The sequence below is a fragment of the Aethalodelphis obliquidens genome, unplaced genomic scaffold (genome assembly GCF_003676395.1).
Source record: "Aethalodelphis obliquidens isolate GAN/ISIS:26980383/991018 unplaced genomic scaffold, ASM367639v1 scaffold16, whole genome shotgun sequence".
Classification (NCBI taxonomy): domain Eukaryota; kingdom Metazoa; phylum Chordata; class Mammalia; order Artiodactyla; family Delphinidae; genus Aethalodelphis; species Aethalodelphis obliquidens.
In genome coordinates this window covers 30814361-30838089 of record NW_020837960.1, presented here as the reverse complement: position 1 = coordinate 30838089, position 23729 = coordinate 30814361, and the positions used below count along the sequence as shown (strand labels likewise).

At 44.2% G+C, this 23729-nt stretch overlaps 1 protein-coding gene across 2 annotated transcripts in view; it reads left to right on the top strand.

Annotated features, from left to right (window-relative positions):
• The window catches only part of ATP8A2 (ATPase phospholipid transporting 8A2), a 447814-nt gene that overhangs the window by 44130 nt on the left and 379955 nt on the right, over nucleotides 1-23729 (top strand). For both annotated transcript variants that reach the window (XM_027116669.1, XM_027116670.1), the window contains exons 10-19: nucleotides 2252-2417; nucleotides 5440-5567; nucleotides 6376-6453; nucleotides 8907-8995; nucleotides 13950-13994; nucleotides 16385-16460; nucleotides 18867-18972; nucleotides 19329-19411; nucleotides 22320-22369; nucleotides 23284-23353. In XM_027116669.1, coding sequence (XP_026972470.1) covers nucleotides 2252-2417; nucleotides 5440-5567; nucleotides 6376-6453; nucleotides 8907-8995; nucleotides 13950-13994; nucleotides 16385-16460; nucleotides 18867-18972; nucleotides 19329-19411; nucleotides 22320-22369; nucleotides 23284-23353 — 891 coding nt within the window. The remainder of the gene's footprint in view (nucleotides 1-2251; nucleotides 2418-5439; nucleotides 5568-6375; nucleotides 6454-8906; nucleotides 8996-13949; nucleotides 13995-16384; nucleotides 16461-18866; nucleotides 18973-19328; nucleotides 19412-22319; nucleotides 22370-23283; nucleotides 23354-23729) is intronic.

Here is a 23729-nt window from a genome sequence, read left to right as displayed (position 1 = left end):
AATTTTTTTCTGCTTGTGCCTCCAACGAATGTTTATTAAAAGTAAGATTAGCTTTTAAAAGATTGGGGTAGGCGGTCTTGAAACTGGCCTTCTGGCTCTTGCCGTGAGGCCAAAGGTGATGTGTCGACCCCATCGACCTTGAGATGATATTTGATTGGTAAGTTGTCCTTTACTGATGGATTTCCATTTAGATTCTAGAGGAATATTTTTAAAAGTCTTTAAAGGACAGATAATTCAGCGACTTAAAGTGAAGTGGGAAAAAGAGTATACACAGAGGAACTGCAGCCGTGCTGTTTAGATGCTTACAGGGCTGCAGATCACCAGCGTTGCAAGTCCCCGACTCCCCACCCCCGCGGAAAGCCATGGTCATGGTCGCAGCAGTCCTGGGTTCGGGGATAGAGTTCAGATGAGTTTCAGCCGCCTTGTGGTATGAGCTACTCGATGGAATGTAGGAATGAATGGCCGCTCATTTTCATCTCGGTTTTGTTTTCATGTTGTGACTTTATTTGTATCCTTATATTCGGAGACATTTTCATCCTAGCTCTGTTAGGGATCCGGTGGGTTGGGAAGATGAAGACAGAGTGCTAACTCAAGTCTGGCCCAAGGCACCATTTTTCATGGCCAGTCAGTGCCTTGCAAGTATTCAGATCACCTGATCTTGCGTATCAGTATTGCCTGTAAAGGGACAAGTCTCATGACTTGTGGACGGAGACAGTGGGCTGAAGCTCCCGCCATCTCCCCCGTCCACTCCTGGCTTCTGACCTAGTCCAGGGTCTGTCCTCCTCCAGGAAGGGGTTGTTACCATCTGCTGTGTTACACGTTAGTTTCCTGTCGCTGCCACAACAAATGACGCAAACGTAGCGGGTTAAAGCAACACGAAGCTCTTAGGTTCCAGTTCTGTAGGTCGGAAGTCTGCTCTGGGTCTCACCCACATCATGATGTCAGCCAGGCAGCCTTCCTTTCTAGAACATTCTAGGAGGTTCTAGAGGAGACTCCATTCCTTGCCTTCTAGAGGCTCCCGGAGTTCCTTGGTTTGTGGCCACCTCTCCTCTGTCTTCAGAGCCTCTTCGGCCATTTGTCCGTACTCATATCTCCCTCTGACTGTAACTGGGGAAGGATCTCTTCCTTTTGTGCTTTTAAAGACCTGTGTGATTAAATCGGGCCCATCTGCATAATTCAGGTTAATCTCCCCAAGTCAAGGGCATTGAGTTAATCACACCAGAAAAGCCGCTTTGCCATATAAAGTAACATATTCATTGGTCCAGGTATTAGGACCTGGAGGTCACTGAGGAGGGCGGTTACTCTGCCCACCACAACTGCCTTCAGGAATTTTTTTAATAAAATGACTTTAAGTGAATAACTGTCCAGGGCAAACAGTTCTATTGACTTTTCCACTGCTGAGGGGATATAGTTCCAAACCTGCTGTGCAGTGGTCCTTGAATCTGGTTTTCATGGATCTTTCTGGACTCACTCCCGACACTGGCTTGTTGTCTAACTGGGCTGGTCTCCCCACCGGCAGTGAGAAGGCAGGCCTTGAGCATTTACAGATGGCTGGGCTGTGTTTCCACTTTCGTCGTAACTTCCTGCCCACCTTCTGTTTGTGGTTTAGGACCCCGTTCAGATTTCCCCTGGCCACCAGAGCTTCCCCGGCTCTTCTCGCTCGTTTCTTGTTCATAGTTTTCCAGATGGACTCTTTATCCATCCATTTATTTTGACACCTGTTGTTCTATTTTGCATTATTGACGTGTGTGTGTTTGTGTGTGTCTTTTCTCAGATTCTGAGCCACTGGGCTTCAAATAGCTCTCTGTGTGTTAATTACAGAGCTACGTCATTGCCTTGAAGATTCTAGATTTTTGTGATGTAGAATCTTGGTTTCTCTTGAAGGAGCAGCCGCCTGATTTCTTTTAAACTGGGCTTAAATGATTTGGAACCTGTATTCTAAGATCGTGAAAGTAGCTAATTTTATGCTAAAATTAAGAAGTACGGACTGTAATTGTAAGAAGTACAGACTGAGTCATGCAGAGTTGAAATGTGCCCTTTGAAAACGACAGTGTGTCTTCTGTGCTCTTTATTTAAAACTAGCTGCTGATTCAGGCGCATAGTACACTTCTCAATCTCATTGGTTATTTGACAGAAAGATAGTCTTTTCCTTTTTCTGTGTTGAATGTGGTTAACTCACCTCCTTTGCTCCCTGCTCTTTGCCCCCAAGTGTGTTCTGTGACCCTTACTGGCTTTACGTGCTGTCGTACAGAATTCCACCAAAGCGCCTCTCAAGAGATCGAATGTGGAGAAAGTAACTAATGTGCAGATCCTGGTACTCTTTGGCATCCTCCTGGTCATGGCCTTGGTGAGCTCGGTGGGAGCCCTGTACTGGAATGGGTCTCAAGGAGGAAAGAACTGGTACATCAAGAAGATGGGTAAGTGGCGAACGGACTCCTTGTTGAAGCTGACCATCCTTCCAAGTGTGATGTACGTGTGCGGGCCGTGCCCTCCTTCTCCGCCCGTTGGCTGTTGTAGACAATGCCCACCCTTCAAGAACCGAAACATGAGTCACGTGACGCAGTGAAGGTGGACACATTTGGGGATCATTTTATATTCAGATGATTTTTTAAAGATTTTATTTATTATTTATGGCTGCATTGGGTCTTCGTTGCTGTGCGCGGGCTTTCTCTAGTTACGGCGAGCGGGGGCTCCTCTTCGTTGCGGTGCGCGGGCTTCGCATTGCGGTGGCTTCTCTTGTTGTGGAGCACGGGCTCTAGGCGCACGGGCTTCAGTAGTTGTGGCTCGCGGGCTCAGTAGCTGTGGCTTGCGGGCTCTAGAGCGCAGGCTCAGTAGTTGTGGCGCACGGGCTTAGTTGCTCCGCGGCATGTGGGATCTTCCTGGACCAGGACTCGAACCCATATCCCCTGCATTGGCAGGCGGATTCTTAACCACTGTGCCACCAGGGAAGCCCTACTTTTTTAAATCTAAGAGAAAGCATAGAAAATATGTAATTATATGGTCTTTTATAAGTTCCTATATAATTACCTTTATTGCCCTCTGCTTCTTTACGTAGATTTAATTACTGTCTGGTGTCACTTCCTGTCATCCTGGAGGATTTCCTTTATTATTTCTTGTAAGGCAGACTGGATAGCAACAAATTATCCCAATTTTTATCTTAGAGTGTCTTAATTTCTCCTTTTGTCTTGTTTTTCTTTTTTCCGCAGTACGCGGGCCTCTCACTGCCGTGGCCTCCCCCGCTGCGGAGCACAGGCTCCGGACGCGCAGGCTCAGTGGCCACGGCCCACGGGCCCAGCCGCTCCGCGGCACGTGGGATCCTCCCGGACCGGGGCACGAACTTGCGTCCCCCGCACCGGCAGGTGGACTCCCAACCACCGCGCCACCAAGGAAGCCCTCCTTTGTTGTTGTTTTTTTTTTTTTTTGCGATACGCGGGCCTCTCACCGTTGTGGCCTCTCCCGTCGCGGAGCACAGGCTCCGGACGCGCAGCCTCAGCGGCCATGGCTCACGGGCCCAGCCGCTCCGCGGCACGCGGGATCCTCCCGGACCGGGGCACGACTGCGTCCCCCGCACCGGCAGGTGGCCTCCCAACCACCGCGCCACCAAGGAAGCCCTCCTTTGTTTTTGAAGGATAGTTTTGCTGATACAGAATTCTTGTAGGAATTCTTGGTTGACATTCTTTTCTTTTCAGTACTTTGAATATACCGTCCTCTTTCCTTCTGACCTCCACTGTACCGATGAGGTCAGCTGTTACTCTTACTGAGTTTTCCCTTGTACGTGAGTCATTTTTTTATTGCTGCTTTCAACGTCTTCGTTGGTTTTCAGTAGTTTTGAGTTTATCCTGTTTGAAGTTTGTTGAGGTTTTTGGATATGCACATTAATAGTTTTCATCAAGCTTCTTTTTGACAATTTTGTCCAGTTTTATTGCTTTTTGTTTTGAGAGAAGATTTGCCAATCTCCTTACACAGCAATTCCAGAAGAATAAAATTTAATGACAAAAGTTTTTTGAATAATAAATTTGAATTTTAAAACTTTGGGATATTTTCTCGGGATGATTATTATTTCCATCTTTCTATATATTTTAATTCAACTGATGGAAACATCTTTTTCCCCTTTTCTAGTTACGTCATGTAGAAAACTCACACATTTTGAACTGCCCAGGAGTGTCCTTGTTGCTGCTTTACAGATGTGGGAAATGTGACTGGGACCTCAGTTGTAGCTTGGGTCAAAATCCTTGATTTTGGTTCTTAAAATCTGGATTTCAACCGTGTTGTATGTTTAGCGTCAAATGTGAAGACAGATACATTTGTTTACACGTTAGTTCCAAAATATCATGGTCTGGGTAAATAAACAGCATTGACACTATACTGGTATACAAGCTTTGTGGAAACTGTCATTTAAATTGCTCAGATAATGTCAAACTCCAGTATAGGGTGTGTGATTTACAGTGGAAGAATTAATTAATTGATTAATTAATTAATTTATTTTTGGCCCCATTCATAATGCTTTGTGCCTTGTTACCTTATTTAAAATATTTTATTTTATTTTATTTATTTTTGGCTGTGTTGGGTCTTCGTTGCCGTGCGCGGGCTTCTCATTGCGGTGGCTTCTCTTGTTGCAGAGCCTGGACTCTAGGCGCGCAGGCTTCAATGGTTGTGATACGAGGGCTCAGTAGTTGTGGCTCGTGGGCTCTAGAGCGCAGGCTCAGTAGTTGTAGCGCACGGGCTTAGTTGCTCCGTGGGATGTGGGATCTTCCCAGACCAGGGCTCGAACCCATGTCCGCTGCATTGGCAGGCGGATTCTTTTTTTTTTTTTTTTTTGCGGTACGCGGGCCTCTCACTGTCGTGGCCTCTCCCGTTGTGGAGCACAGGCTCTGGACGCGCAGGCTCAGTGCCCATGGCTCACGGGCCCAGCCGCACCGCGGCATGTGGGATCTTCCCGGACCAGGGCACGAACCCGTGTCCCCTTCATCGTCAGGCGGACTCTCAACCACTGCGCCACCAGGGAAGTCCCCTGTCCTTTTTTCTGCATCCGTTTTAGTTAGCTGCCCTCTCTCTATCCTCCAGGACTTGTCTGTAGCCTCTTCTGGGCGGCCTTCAGTGACTGGGCCTCCGCATCAAAACCCTTGTGCCTCGGTTTCCTCAGTGCCCTGTGAAGGCCTTGTTAGCCCGTGTGCCCTGCGGCACGGTCACCCCCCTACCCCGCAGCCTCCTCTGGGAAGCCAGCTCTGTGTTGGAAGGAATTGTGGCATCATGGTCTTTGTATCCACAGTTCATGCCACAGAGTAGGTGCTCAGTAACTATTTTAACTTGAATCTCTAAATGTATACTTAAGCCAATAAACTTTTCTGTGAACATCTTTCAGAAAAATTCCAGCATCGTAAAGTACAAGGAAACTGAGCAGAGACTAAGCTATGCAGATATTCTGGTTTTCTTCCACAGACACGAGCTCAGACAATTTTGGATATAACCTGTTGACCTTCATCATCTTGTACAACAATCTGATTCCCATCAGTCTACTGGTGACCCTCGAGGTTGTGAAGTACACACAAGCCCTCTTCATAAACTGGGTGAGTGTCACACCTGGCTGGAAGCTGAGGTGCTGGGCACGTGTCAGCTGCCATTTCCTAATACCCTCCTGGAGCCTCAGTGATGGAATTCAGCTCCCAGAAAAGGAAGAATGTCGTTAATTACGATTCAGTCTGGGAGTTGAACTGCCTAGAGAATGGGCAAGGGTGTCCCTGAGCCAGTGGTATCTGTGACTAGTCACCTAATGTCTTCTTGGGCTGTGAAATGGGCAGGGCAGGGGCTCTGAGGAGAATCAGTGGAGAAATGGAGCAGGTGCCTGTCTTCTGGTGAGGGGGGATGAAGTCGCTGCAGCTGTTCATGCTTTAAATTCTCCTTAGTGCTGAAGTCACGTTCTCTTAAGTGTGTCTACTTACGTGTCCCCTATCTGTCAAAATTCATGGTGACAGTAAATTTGGATTCTGTTGCAAGAGTCGAGGTGGAATTTTCAAGGAACTGCCATGGCCATTAAACACCAGACCTCAGCAGCCAGTATTTGGAGACCAGATGCTTTGATGTGCGTTTTTTATTTGAGCTTCACAACAATCCTGTGAATGAGGCGTTCGCTAAACTCGGAAGTGTGAGTTAGTCTAGGTCAGGAGATGATCACCTTGAAGCCAAATCATCTAGATATAAATAAATCCCATGCTTTCCTCTGTATCTCAGTGTTTCTCTACACTAATAGACGCTGTATTTTCACCCCCAGATGAAAAACTAACATTTATATTGAGTTGTATGTTTTTAGTTTCTTCTTAATCGAAATGAGGAATCGATGGTAGATAATTTCTGAAGTGCCCCGCCTCTCTCTTTCAGGACACAGATATGTATTATCTAGGAAATGACACTCCTGCCATGGCCAGGACATCAAACCTTAATGAAGAGCTTGGGCAGGTGAGAGCCTCTTTGGGGACTTTGGGAACGGTGTATGAACACGGTGGCAGACGAGTGTTGGAAGAACCATGGAGAGATTTTGCAAAAATAGTTCTCCATACAGAGTCTAAAAGAGCTCTGTAGTGCTTGGAGGTACTATTAAATACAAATGTTAATTGATTTTGACTTACTTTTTGAGGCATGGGTATATCTTATCAGCTGGAAGTTTCCTGCGACAAATTTAGTGCAAAAAAATACAGTGCAACATTACCTTGGACTCTTAAAATTGTTAATCAGGGGCAAGTAAAGGGAAAATAATGGTTAAGATCCTCGGATATTGGGTAATCGTACAGAATATGTGGGGGCTGATTTGAAGGACATAAATCCATACAGTCTCTCACGTGTTCCAGGTTTTATCTCTGGAACATTTCAGGGAACCGGTTTCTTTCCCACCATCACCCTTAACCCCCTGCTGCCTTTACTGATGCATTATGTCTTCATCTTCTGTTGAAATCACTGCAAGGAATACCTCTTTTGAATGCATTGCAATTACAGATCATAATTTCATTTTATAAATCTTATGTGAACCTCCCAACAACCCCGGGAGGTGAGTGCGGTATGTGTATCAGATGAAATTTACCTCCTGTTTGAAGCCTTCTCCAGACTTCCAGGAAAGTTAATTTATCTCTCTTCAGTGTTTCCATAACAATTTTTCCAAACATAAATACAGTAAAGTAAGAGGTGTGGTAGTAATACATGTCCATTTCCATCCTGGGGCTTTTGAGCCCATTCGAAGGTGTGGACGTGCCTGAGACACGGTCTTTGGTCGCCTCTGTCATTTTAGCATAGTGCTCACTATGACTGTGCTCTCAGTTGCCGTTGAACTGGACCTGGATGATTGAACGATTCAACATACTCAAGCACCCAGGATGAAATAGTTCATCCTAATTGGGAATAGGGAAAGTTTTCACGGGGGAGTTAGTTTTGAGTTGGGACTTAAAGGATAACTTAGTGTTCAATAGACACAAGGATAGAAAATGCTAATAATTCCTTATTATAAAATGTCATTTTAAAATATTTTCATATCATCTTTAAATTTTTTAAGAAAGAGGCAGAAAGAAATACTGCTATTGGAAGGCTGATCCCGCTGAGCTTTTTGTACCCCTAGACTTACTGCATAGAAAACTTATATAAAAACTTACTATTTATAGTTAAAGCATTCATTATCCGTAGTGTACTGATTTCATATTTCTAGGTACTATTTGACTTCTTTAGGATCATTAATAATCTTTCTTTACTTAAAGGGCCTTGAATTGCTTTAAAAATAATTCTCAGTGTATTTGCTTATATTGTATCAGTAAGAAAAAGTACAGTACACACTTCATGGTATTAATCCCTCTTCTACAAAGCGGGGCAATGTGGCTTCCCCAGAACAGTTCTTGGGGATCACTGGAGTCTCCCTCACATCCTGCCGCGATCATGACCCCTCTTTAGAAAATCCCTGAGAAACTGGAATCTTTCCTGGAGACAATTCTGTTGATTCCTCCCTCTCACCCATCCATGATGTAATTTCCCAGAAAGTTACACGTAGAATGATGTTACTTATCTTCTGGCCAAAACTTTTATTTCATAGACATGGAAATTGAGTCCAAGTAGGGTGAGGTGGCTTTTCCTGAGCCCACAGGGCTGGTTAGTATCCAGAGCCTGACCTGGGCTCTCTTCCTTTGTGGTCCTGAGTCCTTTCTCCCCCTCCCTCTCACAGCATCCCCCCGGGGGGACGAAACTCACACAGCACACGTGCATTTGGGTTCATCTCTTTTGCAGTTAATTATGTCAAAATGGTTTGCTTATTAACCTCCACAGGAATTTCTCTTTTCACCTTTGTATATTGAGAGCTTAGTGTGTTATATGTGTAAAACTTCGTGCCTTGGAAAGTTATATAATCTGTAGCAGTTCCAAGCTGCCTTCACGTAACCTCACTGTGATCGTGATCGAGAGGCTTCGTGTTTGTTCCGTGCTGTTTCAGGATAGGTCTTCTTAGCCCAACTAGGGGATGGATTCTGAGAAAGAAATATATTGTGGTTGCCAGAGTCTGAGCTTGTTGTCTTGACATATTGGACACAAGAACGAATTCTGTATGAGTGTCATTGAGATGCCTAGTGGCAGGACTTGGTTCTTACAGATCTGAAATGGATCCAGAGCTGTTACTGAAGCCTCCTTTGTACATTTCCACACAATTGGACTCTAGAATTGGTTATTGAAATGGTTTTTAAGTGGCCTAAGCATTAAAGTATATTAATTTTTTTAATATATAATTATTACGTATAACATATATAATTATAAAATATATTTTGCTCGCTTAAGGGAACTTACCTTTGAAAACTAATACAGATTTTGAAAAACACAGAAGAAAAGACTTCATTTGTTGGTCTCTTACATTCTTGGTGTATGTTTTTTCCTTTCCTCTGATTTAGGTAAAATACCTGTTTTCTGACAAAACTGGAACTCTTACATGCAATATCATGAACTTCAAGAAGTGTAGCATTGCTGGGGTAACCTATGGGTGAGTGTCTTGATCACTTTCTGAAAATTTTATTTGTATTCTTCCAACAAAATAAGTTTATTTTTAGCTGCTTAGTCAAATACCTTGACTTTCTGATACTTTGAAAGGACATTTATAAGGGATGTAGATGTGTAATTACTGCTGACGGTGTTTAAAACTGAATGGGTCCCAATTTAGACCAGTTAAAGCATGATTTATTCCTGCAAATACTAACCTAGTGAGAAATCTCAAGGAATCTATAAATTTATATTTCTAATCTAATTATACATTTCTTACTCATGTTTCGATCTGAACGCCATTTTTTTTTAAATTGAGGTATAATGGACATGTAAAGTTATATTAGTTTTAGGTGTACAACAAAATGATTTGATATTTGTGTATATTGCAAAACAATCACCACAGTAAATCTAGTTAACTTGTCAGCATACATAATTAGAAATTCTTTTTTTCTTGTAATGGAATTTGTAAGATTTACCCTCCTGGCAATTTTCAAGTTTGCAATAGAGCATTTAAAAAAATTTTTTTAACAGTTTTTTTAAAAAAATTATAAATGTATGTAATTATTTATTTTTGGCTGCGTTGGGTCTTCGCTGCTGTGCGCAGGCTTTCTCTAGTTGCGGCGAGCGGGGGCGACTCTTCGTGGCAGTGCACGGGCTTCTCGTTGCGGTGGCTTCTCTTGTTGCAGAGCACGGGCTCTCGGCAAAGGGCTTCAGTAGTGGTGGCTCACCGGCTCAGTAGTTGTGGCTCGTGGGCTCTAGAGTGCAGGCTCAGTAGTTGTGGCACATGGGCTTAGTTGCTCCACAGCATGTGGGATCTTCTCGGACCAGGGCTCGAACCCATGACCCCTGTGTTGGCAGGTGGATTCTTAACCACTGTGCCACCAGGGAAGTCCCTGTAATAGAACATTATTAACTATAGTCACCATGCTGTATGTTACATCCTCATGCCTTATTTATTTTATATCTGGAAGTTTGTACCTTTTGACCCCCTTCACCCATTTCACCCACCCCCATCCCTGCATCTGGCAATTACCAACCTGTTTTCTTTATCTTTGAGCTTGGTTGTTGTTGTTTTTAGATTCTACGTGTAAGTGAAATCATACAGTATTTGTCTTTCTCTGTCTGACTTATTTCCTTAGCATAATGCCCTCAGGGTCCATCCATGTTGTTGAAAATGGCAAGGTTTCATTCTTTTTTATGGCTGAATAGTATTCCATTGCATATATACCATTTTCTTTATTCATTCACTCATCGATGGACACTCAGGTTGTTCCCATGTCTTGGCTATTGTAAATAATGCTGCAATGGACATGGGGGTGCATAGATATCTTTTAGAGATACTGTTTTTGTTTTTTTCAGATATATACCCAGAAGTAGAATTGGTGGGTCATATGAAAGTTCTATTTTTAATTTTTGAGGAACCGCCATACTGTTTTCCATAGTGGTTGTACCAATTTACATTCCCACCAACAGTGCACAAGGGTTCTCTTTTCTCCACATCCTTGTCAACATTTATTTCTTGTTTTTTTTTTGGTAATAGCCATTCTAACAGATGTGAGGTTTTGATTTGAATTTCCCTGATGATCAGTGATGTTGAGCATCTTTTTGCATACCTGTTGGCCTGCTGTATATGTTCTTTGGAAAAATGTCTATTCAGAACTTCTGCCCATTTTTAAATTGGATTTTTTTTTTGCTATTGAGTTGTATGAGTTCTTTATGTATTTTAGATATTAACCCCTTATCAGCTTTATAATTTCTAATTTAGGATGGGAGCAAATATTTTCTCCTGTTTGGTGGGTTGCCTTTTCATTTTGTTGATGGTTTCCTGTGCTGTGCAGAAGCTTTTTAGTTTGATGTGGTCCCACTTCTTTATTTTTACTTCGCTTTTGGTGTCAGATCCAAAAACTCATCGCCAAGACCAATATCAAGGAGCTTATCACCTATGTATTCTTCTAGGAGTTTGACGGTTTCAGCTCTTACATTCAAGTCTTTAATCCATTTTGAGTTAGTTTTTGTGTATGTTGTAAGATAATAGTACAGTTTCATTCTTTTGCATGTGGTTGTCCAGTTTTCCCAACAGCATTTATTGAAGAGACTGTCCTTTCCCATTGTATATTCTTGGCTCCTTTGTCATAAATTAATTGATCATATATGCATGGGTTTGTTTCTGGGCTCGCTGTTCTATTCCACAGATCTATGTATCTGTTGTTATTCCAGTACCATACTGTTTGGACTACTATAGCTCTGTAATATAGTTTTAAATTAGGGCACGTAATGCATCCAGCTATGTTCTTATTTCTCAAGATTGTTTTGGCAAATCGGCCTCTTTTGTGGGTCTGGATAAATTTTAGGATTGTTTATTCTGTTTCTGTGAAAAGTGCCACTGGAATTTTGATAGGGATTGCATTGAGTCTGTAGATTGCTTTGGGTAGTATGGACGTTTTAGCATTATTAATTCTTACAATCCATGAGCATGGAATATCTTTCCATTTACTTGTGTCTTTTAAAACTTCTTAACGTATTACAGTTTTCAGTGTATAGATCTTTAATCTCCTTGGTTGAATTTATTCCTAGGTATTTTATTTTTTTTGATGCAGTTGTAAATGGGATTTTTAAAAAAAATTTATTTTTATTTTTGGCTGCATTGGGTCTTCGTTGCTACATGCTGGCTTTCTCTACTTGCAGAGAGAGGTGGCTACTCTTAGTTGCAGTGTGTGGGCTTCTCATCGCAGTGGCTTCTCTTGTTGAGGAGCACAGGCTCTAGGCGCACAGGCTTCAGTAGTTGTGGCTCGCAGGCTCTAGAGCGCAGGCTCAGTAGTTGTGGCACACGGGCTTAGTTGCTCCGCGGCATGTGGGATCTTCCCGGACCAGGGTTCGAACCCGTGTCCCTTGCATTGGCAAGCAGATCCTTAACCACTGCTCCACCAGGGAAGCCCCATAAATGGGATTTTTAAAAAAAAATTCTCTCTGTTAATTCTTTATTAATATATAGAAATGCAACAGATTTTTGTATATTGATTTTGTATCCTGCAACTTTACTGAATTTGGTTAGTTCTAACAGATTGTTGGTGGAATCTTTTAGGATTTTCTATATATAATATCATGTCATCTGCAAATAGTGACAGTTTTACTTCTTCTTTCCTATTTAGATGCCTTTTACTTCTTTTTCTTGCCTAATTGCTCTGGCTAGGACTTCTAATACTATGTTGAAAAAAGAATATGAGAGTGGGCATCTTTGTCTTGTTCCTGATCTTAGAGGAAAATCTTTCAGTTTTTCACTCTTGAGTACGATGTTAACTGTGGGCTTGTCATATATGGTCTTTATTATATTGGGGTACATTCCCTCTGTACCTATTTTGTTGAGTGTTTTTTTTATCATATATGAATGTTGAATTTTATCAGATGATTTTTCTGCATCTGTTGAGGTGATTATATGATTTTATCCTTCATTTAGTTAATGTGGTGTTGTCATATTGATTTGCAGATATGAAATCAATCTTGCATCCCTGGAATAAATCCCACTTGATCATTGTGTGTGATGATCCTTTCAGTGTATTGTTGAATTTGGTTTGCTCATATCTTGCTGAGGATTTTTGTGTCTATGTTCTTCAGGGATATTGACCTGTAGTTTTCTTTTCTTGTGGTGGTCTTTCTGGTATCGGGGCAGTGCTGGCCTTGTAAAATGAATTGGAAGTGTTCCCCACTCTTCTATTTTTTGGAAGAGGTTGAAAATGGTATTAATTCTTCTTTGAATGTTTGGTAGAATTTGCTAGTGAAGGCTTCTGGTCCCAGACTTTTGTTGGGAGGTTTTTGATTACTGATTCAATCCTTTACTAGTAATCAGTATGTTCAGGTTTTCTGTTTCTTCATGATTCAGTCTTGGTAGGTTGTATATTGCTAGGAATTTGTTTCTTCTAGGCTGTCAAACTTGTTGGCATATAATTGTTCATAGTAGTCTCTTATGATCCTATTATTTCTGTGATGTCAGTTGTAATGTCTTCTCTTTCATTTCTGATTGAGTCCTCTTTTGTTCTTGGTGAGTCTAGCTAAAGGTTTCTTAACTTTTCTTTTTTATCTATAAATTTATTTATTTATTTTTGGCTGCATTGGGTCTTCGTTGCTGCACGTGGGCTTTCTCTAGTTGTGGTGAGCGGGGGCTACTCTTCGTTGCAGTGCGCAGGCTTCTCATTGCTGTGGCTTCTCCCGTTGTGGAGCTCGGACTCTAGGCCTTGTGGGCTCTAGAGTGCAGGCTCAGCAGTTGTGGCACATGGGCTTAGTTGCTCCGCGGCATGTGGGATCTTCCTGGACCAGGGCTCGAACCTGTGTCCCCTGCATTGGCAGGCGGATTCTTATCCACTGAGCCACTGGGGAAGTCCCAAGTGTTCTTAACTTTATCTTTTGAAGAACCAGCTTTTAGTTTCATAGTTTTTTTTTTCTCTATTGACTTTTGAGTCTCTATTTCATTTATTTCTGCTTTAATCTTTATTTCCTTCCTTCTAACTTTGAGTTTCATTTGTTCTTTTCTAGTTCTTTTAGGTATAATGTTACGTTGTTTATTTGAGATTTTTTTTTGTTTCTTGAGGTAGGCATTTATTGCTATGGACTTCTCAGAACTGCTTTTGCTGCATCCTGTAAGTTTTGGTATGTTGTATTTCCATTTTCATGTGTCTCTAGGTAGTTTTTGATTACATGTTTGATTTCTTCATGGATCCATTGGTTGCTCAGTCACATGTTGTCCAGTCTACACATGTTTGTGAGTCTTCCATTTTTTGGTGATTGAGTTCCAGTTTCATACCCTTGTGGTAGGAAAAGATGCTTGGTATTTCAGTCTTCTTGAATTTACTAAGACTTGTTCGGGGCCTAACGTATGATCTGTGCTGGAGCTTGTTCTTTGTGGGAATATCTGTATTTTTGATCACAGTTTTGTAACCATTCTGTTTCTCTCTCTCTGTCAGTCATTTTCCAGAATTGGCAAGGGAACCATCATCAGATGATTTCTGGTAAGTAGACTTTAGCAGTTCTTGACACTTTAGTGGGAAAGACTTTGGAACAATTTTATATTGGCACTTCTGACTTGAATATTTTGAAAATAAAAGTTGCATGTGTTCTTTCAAGAGAGAACCAGAATAAAATTGAAACATGAATGTGGTTTTAAAAGCCCAGTGGTACTACAAGGCTTTAACAAAAATATCCAGCTATCGGTCTGATATATCCACTCACTTTCCACTTCTTAGCATAATGTCTTCAAGGTTGTACCATACATGTTGTAGCATGTATCAGAATTTCATTTATTTTAAAGGCTGAGTAATATTCCATATATGTATATACCACATTTTGTTTATTAATTCATCTGTTGATGGGCATTTGGGTTATTTCCGTCTTTTGGCTATTGTGAATAATGCTTCTATGAACATTGATGTACAGGTATCTGAGTTTCTGCTCTTATATATTTTGGGATTATGCCTGAAAGTGGAATTGCTGGCTCATGTGGTAATTCCATGTTTAACTGTTTGAGGAACCACCAAACTATTTTTCATAGCAGTTCTACCATTTTACATTCCTGCTGGTAATGCACAATTTTCCCACGTCCTCATAACACTTGTTAATTTCTGTTTGTCTTTCGTATATATAGTAGCCATCCCCATGGCTGTGAAGCGGTATCGCGTTTGCCTTTTTTATATATGTAATATCCATCCCAATGGCTGTGAATTGTGGTTTTGATTTGCATTTCCTTTAAGACTAGTGGTGTTCTCTGCTAACGTTTTAAGATTTTTACACTGTGAAAGCTGATTGCTGGGGCCATGTATGTAGGGGGGACAGCCAGGACTGTTTTATTAGAGGATCTCTGATGTTAGCATCTGTGTGTCTTTCTTTTGAGCCGATCAGTCATCTTCTTGCAAGAGGACCTCTCCAGTTTCCTGCCAAGCGCTGTAAATCTGGCTGAAGGTGTTATGGGAACTGCGTGGAGGCAGAGGGCTGTTGATGATACCTTTCACTTAAAACTCCGGTTTAGGGAGGATGCTGTATCCTGTCCACCTGTGCGCTCAGTGTTTCTGGGTCCAGGGCTCCTCTGGTTTAGGCTCTCTGGAGGATAGACCTTCATTTCGTTCTGGGGGCAGAGGGTTCAGGTGCCTGGCTGCCTGGGATGAGGGAGGTTTCTCACAGACTCAGTCTTGGTCAGGTGGACTTGGAGCCTGTCCTGTTTTCCACCTTCCCTTTGTCTCACAGGTACCTCGTGCTGCCACGTCCTCAGCTTCCACCAGGGTCCTGCTGGGGTCAGCAGCTTGCATTTTAGGTGCTTCCCCTTGCAAGCTGTTGGTTTCTGTTTTCTCTGCTGCACTAAACTCTGATATCTATTCAGCATTCCGCTTGACATCAGCTCTGCTGTCATCTTGTCTTCCCTTGTCTTTGTCCTGAAGACAGGGTTTCAGGAAGAAGGGAGCGTACTCAGCCCTTCGCGTCTCGTCAGTGTGACGGCGCGGAGCCATCGCGTCACGTTTCCTTTTTTGTAATTATTTGCCCCCTTTTTCTCTTTCACATACAAGCTCTGGCCACGAATGGCTGCATAGATACATTTGCCACAATTCCTCCTGTTTTACATGCTTGGAGCAAGCACGCTGGGGAGTTCTCCTTGGTAGATGCAGGGGCCAACAGAAATGGTAAAGCCATGGCGTTCATCCTTGCATCTCTTCTCCTTGTAACTACAGATCCTCCTCCATTTACAATGGAGTTATGTCCTGACGAGCCCATCGTAAGTTGAAAAGATCAGAATTCAAAAGTGCATTTAATACCCCAAAGCTACCAAACATCACAGCTTAGGACAGCCTACGTACAGCGTGCTCAGAACACTTAACGTTAGCCCACCGTTGGGCAGTATCAGCCCATTTCATAGTAAGGCATTGAATAGCTTATGTAATTTATGGAATACTGTACTGCAAATGAAAAGCAGAGTGGCTGTCTGGGTCCAGCGTGGTTGTACGTGTATGGGTCGTTCTCCCTCGTGATGGTGGGGCTGACTGGGGCTGCGCGTGTCGCCCGGCATCACGAGAGAGCGTTGTCCCACGTGTCGCCAGCCTGGAGAAAGATGAGAATTCAAAGTTTGAAGTACGGTTTCTACTGAATGCATATCAGTTTTGCACCATCATAAAGTTGAAGAATTGTTAAGTCGAAACATCGTAAGTCAGGGACCATCTTCATTTTGTTTATAGTCGGGTTAAAGATTTACTGCCTTGAGGTTTGAAATCATAGCGAGTATTTCAAATCTTGAAAAGTTTAATACAAAGTTAGACGCTTTTTAGGTGTGGTTCTTCCTGAAGACGGACTCTTACTAGGTGTGAGTTACCTTGAAGGAACTTTTGAGCTGAGTAAGTATCTTCTGTTCTCTCTTCAGCCGGATACCTCCTCCGCCTAGTGACTCATGTGACTTTGATGACCCCAGACTCCTGAAGAACATTGAGGATCATCATGTAAGGCTGCCGTTTGCTTCTAGAACTTTATTTTATTTTTATATGTTTATTGGAGAATACTGGATTTACAATATGTTAGTTTCAGATGTACAGCAAAGTGTATCCGTTACACATATACGTAGACCCACTCTTTTTCAGATTCTTTTCCCATGTAGGTTATTACAGAGTAATGAGTTCCCTGTGCTATACAGTTGGTCCTTATTAGTTATCTTTTTTATATATAGTAGTGTGTAGAGATTGTCATACTAAGTGAAGTAAGTCAGACAAAGAAAGACATATCGTGTGCCACTTATATGTGGAATCTAATAAACGATACACATGAACTTATTTACAAAACAGAAGCAGACGCTCAGATCTCGAAATCAAATTTATGGTTACCAAAGAGGAAACACGGAGCAAAGTGCTAGGAGATTGGGGTTAATATATACACGCTTCTAGGACTTTAAATAACTTGTGATGCAGTTTCATTTATGTACGTGTGTCATGTCTTGAAAGTTACCATTTTGGAGTCTGGGGAAGAGATGGGACCTCGCTTATATAGTGTTAGTGCTTTAGGGATGTGATCAATTTGTGGTGAACACTTCGCAGAACTTAAAGCCAAATTAAATACGGGGTGAAGTTATAAAGTAGCCCATCACGATCAAGGTGAGTCTCACCATCGAATCCTCTAACATTTCAGATTTCTTTTGCTTTGTAAGGTTTCTGCAATACTAGTTCTTCGTAGTTGTGAATATAAGACGTCATGTATTTTGAAAAGTAATTACAGTATCCTTTGGCTAGGATCATTTAGGAAACAAAAGTAAGATATAGCAACACGTAGCATTTACAGCATCCTACTACGTGCTAGGCATTTGAAGTATATTTCCTTTAGCACCCGAGTCACCCCAGAGAGGTGATGGGAAGTTGCATAGAAAGATTGACTTGGCCAAGAGTCACCTGGCAAACAGATGTAGAAATGAGAGTCAGGACCTTGGTCTGTTCACTTCTTAACTGTGATGTCACATTCTGAACTATTGTAACAGACCAGGATTTATTGCCGGTTCATCGGAATTCATTTTTGTTCTAAAGGCTATTCTGAAAAACACCGACTTAGAAAAGTATTCAATGATCAAAGCATTTCACAACCAGTTTAACCTGTATAAATTAGACCTCATATGACTCTTTTCTGAAAAACATTTTAGTTTTAAAATTAGGTAAACTCAAGCAACATGAAAACTTTATCTTTCCCAACTTTTGTGAAGAGATAGATATACTTAAAACTTTCTCTGAATTTTCAGTGAGGAAGCCTCCTTTTCTCTATTTCAGTTAGTCCGTATTTGTTGAGGCTAAAACTTTCCCAGCAGTGGTTCTGAGATGGGAGTGTGGAAGGCACCCATGCTCCCGGGCTGGGATGCAGGGCCTCAGCTCTGGTGATTCTGACAAAGGGGTCCCAGACCTCACAGAGGATGCTGCTGAAGGCCGTGCTCTGTGTCATGGTCACAGACACTGATACTGTCCTTTCCTGTATTTGATCTTAGAGGTAGACACAGCTACTAGGGTAGAGCAAACAGAGGAAGGAACAACATCTCAGAAGAACCGTCTCTGGAGAAGAGTAGTTCTCATTAAGGTGGTCAAAGAAACAAGCACCCCGTGAGGCCTTGCTTTCTGAAAGAGGACTCAAGCATCCTCAAATAGTATTTAGGTTGAGGGTAGTAATGCGGGTGGGTGACTGAAATGGTCTGTTTGCGTTGGGATGGTGGAGGGGCAAGGAGAAAGTGCAGGGTGACAGACAGGCTTGCAGATGGCTCTGAGTCTAGTTTCCCAAAGTTTGTTTTCCTGCCATAGATCACTAGGTGCTAAAGCAGCAGAGGAGGTGAGAAGAGCTAGTCCCACGGAATCCCGGTGTTGTCTTAGGAACAGCACCAAACAGTTTAGACTGCGAAACAGCAAACTGATCAAATAAGAGACCCATTCACTTAGCAGACAGTTTAAGGGCCTAGTTTACATCAGACACCTTGCCAGGTAGTAGGGGAAGAGACCGCATTCCAAGACGGGGTGTTAACAGGCTCCTCGATGAAGCAGCTGGTAAACGGAAGCCCCGAGGATGCGCGAAGAGAGGGACTGGCTGACAGCAGGTGGAGGACGGCCATGGGCCAGCGGGAAGGGTCGAGCTCAGTGTGAAGAGCTGTAGACAGAGTGGCTGGTGGAGGGTTCAGGCTTGGGGGGTGGCGAGTGGCAGGAGATGGACCAGATGGCGAGCAGGTGCTGGGTCCTGGGGCACCTGGGGTCCACGCTGGGGCTCCCGACCTCTGTTCTCACGTGAGCAGGAAGGCGTCCGGGGTTCTAAGCGGGAGGGTGCCTTGAACCTGACTCTGGTGTACGTCAGTGGTGTCCCGACAGTCGGGTGACCTCGGCTCCCGTTTGCAGCCCACAGCCCCCTGCATCCAGGAGTTCCTCACCCTCCTGGCCGTGTGCCACACCGTGGTCCCCGAGAAGGACAGAGATAACATCATCTACCAGGCCTCCTCCCCAGGTGAGGCCTCTTGACTGGGTGTGCCCTGCTGCTCCCCTCTCTGGGGACCTGGGTGTTGGGAGGTGATACGGCCCCGCAAAGCCCCCACTGTGTGCCCCTGGTCTCACGCTGGCTGCAGAGTGCCCGGGGGGGACTAGTTCCAGGTCCATGGCTTCTCCTCTGATGGAAGTGCTCCTTTCAGGGTCCTGGTTGGGGGAGAGTAAGTGAGCGCCTTCTAGATCCTTGGTCTTTACTGCACAAAAGGCCAGACCTCTGTCGCTGGTGTGGATCTCGTTCACGCGAAAGATAACACGTGCTAAACAGAATCCTGTCATTCCCAGAGACTGGTCAATGCCTCATCAGTTCTTTATTGACAGATGAAGCTGCTTTGGTGAAAGGGGCTCGAAAGCTGGGCTTCGTCTTCACAGCCAGAACGCCCTACTCTGTCATCATAGAGGCCGTAAGTGACACCCCAGGGCACCGCCGGACGCTCTTGGTCACCCGCTTTTTGGAAGACTGTATGTTAGAAATAGCACATCTACTGTACATATGAGAGCTGAGTTTTTGGTTTGTTTTTTCTCTGTGAGAATATGTCGTGTGGTTCTGTCGCCTCAGTGTTGTGTGTTGTTTTTGCGTCATCTCTCTTAAAGGCGCTGTCTGCAGTCTTTCATCCACTGATGTGGAGTAACGGGCAGTAAAGAATGCGGGAAGCCTGCTCTGGGTCCCGTAGTTGTTGGGAAAAGCTCCACAGCCTCCTGTCCTCGGAGGCGGGTCTGCGTCTGTCTCCCTGAAGCCCTCGGTCACTGGCTCTGGTCTCCTGGGCTGACAGAGGAGGGAGTTGGCACTTAAGATCTTTTTTTTTTTTTTTTTTTAATATGGGTTTTTTCCCCCTGAAATCAAGAAGTTTATTTTATGATTTTTTTGAGTTTCACTCTCAAGGAGCCAGAGGGAGAAATCTGGGGAGAAGAGAAAGTTTGAATCGGGAATGAGGTCAAATAGGGATCCTTGGGGTGGCAGCAGGGACACGGGTGGGTAGGTGGGATGGGCGTTCTCTGTGTTGAGCAGTTGGGGGGGCCGTGCTCACTGCTGCCCGGGTGGATGAGCGTCTCCGGGCAAGTCCCCGCCTGCTCGCCCCTGTGCTGTTCCCACCCTCAATCTGGGAGGACTCGCGGGTTTTTACAGCTCTTGGCGTTCTGCATCCTTAAATCCCTGGATCTCTTGAAGGCATTTGAAGTTCGCTTCCATCTGGTGTAATAACTCGATGTTGTTCCTGACCTGGCGGCAGTCTGTTCTTTCTTTTCCTTACGTGCAAAACCTAAAAAGTATCGTACCGTGTACAGAGCGCCCATTTCTCGGCATTTTCAGTTTCTTCTTTACAGAGTACAGAGATCAGAGGCTGTTTATTTGTGCTTGATTTCAGCCAACACAGGGAATTTAGCTTAGGGAAGCGTACAGTCGCTACAAGTTGGGACAATGTACTGACAATATAGAGTTTCCTTCGTGGAAGCTTCTCACCAATGGTGTCGTCTTCACTTCCAGTTTGAGGAGATTTTAGCCTTCACGGCCAGGTTTCAGGTGTGTGGGTGCTGCTGTATTTCTCCGCAGTGCAGCCATGGGGATTGGGAGGGGCGATGGAGTAAATAGACCATGTGATTAGATAAGATTTATAAGTAACAGTAACTTTAAAAATCCTATTCAACTGTGAATACCGGGGGATCCTCAACCCACAAGTCCTCGAGGTGGTTACCCGCTACTTACAAGAAGTGGTTTGGGACTTCCCTGGCGTTCCAGTGGTTAAGACTTTGCCTCCAATGCAGGGGGAGCGGGTTCGATCCCTGGTCAGGGAGCTAAGATCCCACATGCCTCATGGCCAAAAAAAACCAAAACATAAAAAAAAACCAGAAGCAATATTGTAACAAATTCAATAAAGACTTAAGAAAAAATCAGATGCAAAAGTGCATACTCTAAAAAAAAAAAAAAAACGAGTGGCTCTACTGATCATCATTCGGTCTGTGGGGGCCGTGAGGGTGTTGATGTGACATCGGCACAGAGGCGGTGGGCTCCCGGCGGTCACGGCACGGGTGCCGAGGGGGTGGCAGCGGTGACCCTCTGGACGGGGACCTGGCAAAGCTGGGCCAGGCTGAGGGGAAAGGGAACTGGGGCTTGCAGAGAGAAGGGGGTAAATGCTGACGGAGGCTGGGTTAAGTGGCCCATTCACTGTGTTTTAGGAAGCGAAGGGGCGGGGCATTGTGGAGGGGACAGTGTGACTTCCCAGTGCTTTGTGTGTCAGCCACACACGTGGGGATCTGTGTGTTCCTTCAGTTATTATTTCTCTCAGACCCAGGGGACAACGGAAAGGGCAGATTCGATTAAAAAGTTTTCAAATTGTGCACACATAATCTGGAATCTTGTGGAGAAAAATTAAGAATTTTATTTTATTTTTTTTTGCGGTACGCGGGCCTCTCACTGTTGTGGCCTCTCCCGTTGCGGAGCACAGGCTCCGGACACGCAGGCTCAGCGGCCATGGTTCACGGGCCCAGCCGCTCCGCGGCATGTGGGATCCTCCCGGACCAGGGCACGAACCCGTGTCCCCTGCATCGGCAGGCGGACTCCCAACCACTGCGCCACCAGGGAAGCCCAATTAAGAATATTGACGTTCCAACTTTGAAGAACCTGAAGAGAAAAGGCATTTGATGAGTTGCCCTAAAATCTGGTGCAGAGTTATACGCCTTTGTTTCTAAATCCAAAATTGAAAAAGTTTTGAATTCCACGCTTTTTCCCCTAAATTTGGGGTGTGGACATTTGGTAGGGAAGCCTAATGGAACTCCCGTGGGGCCACCTCTGTTCGTTATGAATCTCACTTGGTGGGGATAGCCGTGCATCTGGCTGCAGGAAGCCAGTGTGTTGTTGTATTACAGGGTGTAGTGCCTGGGCCCCCTGGGGATGTAGTGGCACACGGTGTGCACGTACTTCTGCGAGACGTGTAAAATTCTGGATTCGGAAGCATAACTGGCCCCAGGTCTCGGATGGACCTGTGTAGCTTGTGTCCCTTATTTGTATGTCTTGGAAGTTACTCTGCCATCAGCTACTGTGACAGCCACTCCTGCTGGAGGAAAAGGAGACGCTTCCACCAGAAGGGGGAGCTATGGTCCCACCAGACTGACGGGGAAGACAGTACTTGGCAGAAGGTGTCTGCAGGGGGATGGGTGGATGGAGGGAGAGCGAGAGAGGGAGGGAACAGGAGGAGAGGGAGAGGAAGGGAGGGATTGGGGAGAGGCATGGATAGAGAGGTTTATGATTGGGGAGCTGGTTGTTTTGAGATTTTAATACTTTGCACTTCAGGTAAAAGCCTGTTTTTCTTCCTCTAGATGGGACAGGAGGAGACATTTGGAATCCTTAATGTCCTGGAGTTTTCTAGGTATGTTTCTCTTTTGTGCACTTGAAGTAAACTGTCCCTCTCTATCTATCTGTCTACCTGTCTACATATACACACAGTAAGTCCCCTATATACAAACTTCAAGCTGTGAACTTTCGAAGACACGAACGTGCATTCGCACGTCCAGTGAGTTAGCTCATGTGTCTGTAAGATTAAAAATGTTTTCTTTATCTTTTGTTTGTTTTTCATGTATTACTTGTGTGAGAAGTATTATAAACCCATTACAGTGTGGTACTGTATAGCGGGTCGTGTCAGTCAGGTACCTGGGCTAACTTTGTCGGACTTACGAACGCGCTGCCTCAGAAGGGAACTCACTCGTATGGAGGGGACTTCCTGTATATATACAGATGGGCGAGAAATGAGTCAGTGACTGAGGGCGGGTCCCTTTGAAAGCTGAGGAAGGAGGTGCCTGGGCACGTGCTTGGGGCTGCGGCTGGGAGGTCCTCGGAATTCACCATTTCTTTCCACTTCAGTCAAAAGAAGACACGATGAGATGCTTTTGAGTGGAGTGGGTTTATCCTGAATCTTGCACTTTGCTACCTACTGGGCAGGTAACTGAACATTTCTGAGCTGTGAAATAAAAGTACGTGGACACAGTATGGTCAGGAGCAAATTAGACACAGAGTAAAGCGCTCAAGTTCTCCATTTCTGTCTCTTCTTCTATCATAGAGCTGTGCTAGTGAGTTTCCACGGCAGGGAAAGGAATAGGTTTATGCCAAAGAGTAGGAGATACACAATTAAAGTCTGACTTTGAGGACAAAGGTAGGGAAGACGGAGCTTGGCCATTTGGGGGCCAGCCAGACCACCTTTTGGGTTGTTTGGTGTTTAATCACAGGATGTGGTCCTAGAAAACAGACCAATGACAGTTTTCTTTCCTTTTTGTTTTTACCCTACAGCGACAGAAAAAGAATGTCTGTAATTGTGCGAACCCCTTCAGGACAGCTTCGACTCTATTGTAAAGGGGCTGTAAGTACTGGCTGAGGTCTGCACGCCAGGGACCCCTGCTGCTTCCCTAACTGCTGTTCTCAGCATCCTTGATGGTCGCCCAAGGTTGAAAGGCTCTTTCAGTCAGCCTGCCGCTGACTTAGTAGTAAAAGCCCCCTGAAGATGATGGGGGTTCAAGCCAGCGTGGCAAGGAGGTCGGTGGAAAGCTTGCTGTTCATCGGTAGTTGGTTTCAGAAACAGTAGCTGGCCATGTCCTGCAGGATCCTTAGAGTGTGAATTCTGATTGCTGTTTTCTATCCTCGTGTGGTGACTTTGGAAGATTCAGTCAGTTGTATCAACCTATGATCTTTTAAGGACTCTGCTGTGTTTTTTTTTTTTTTTTTTTTTTTTTTTTTTT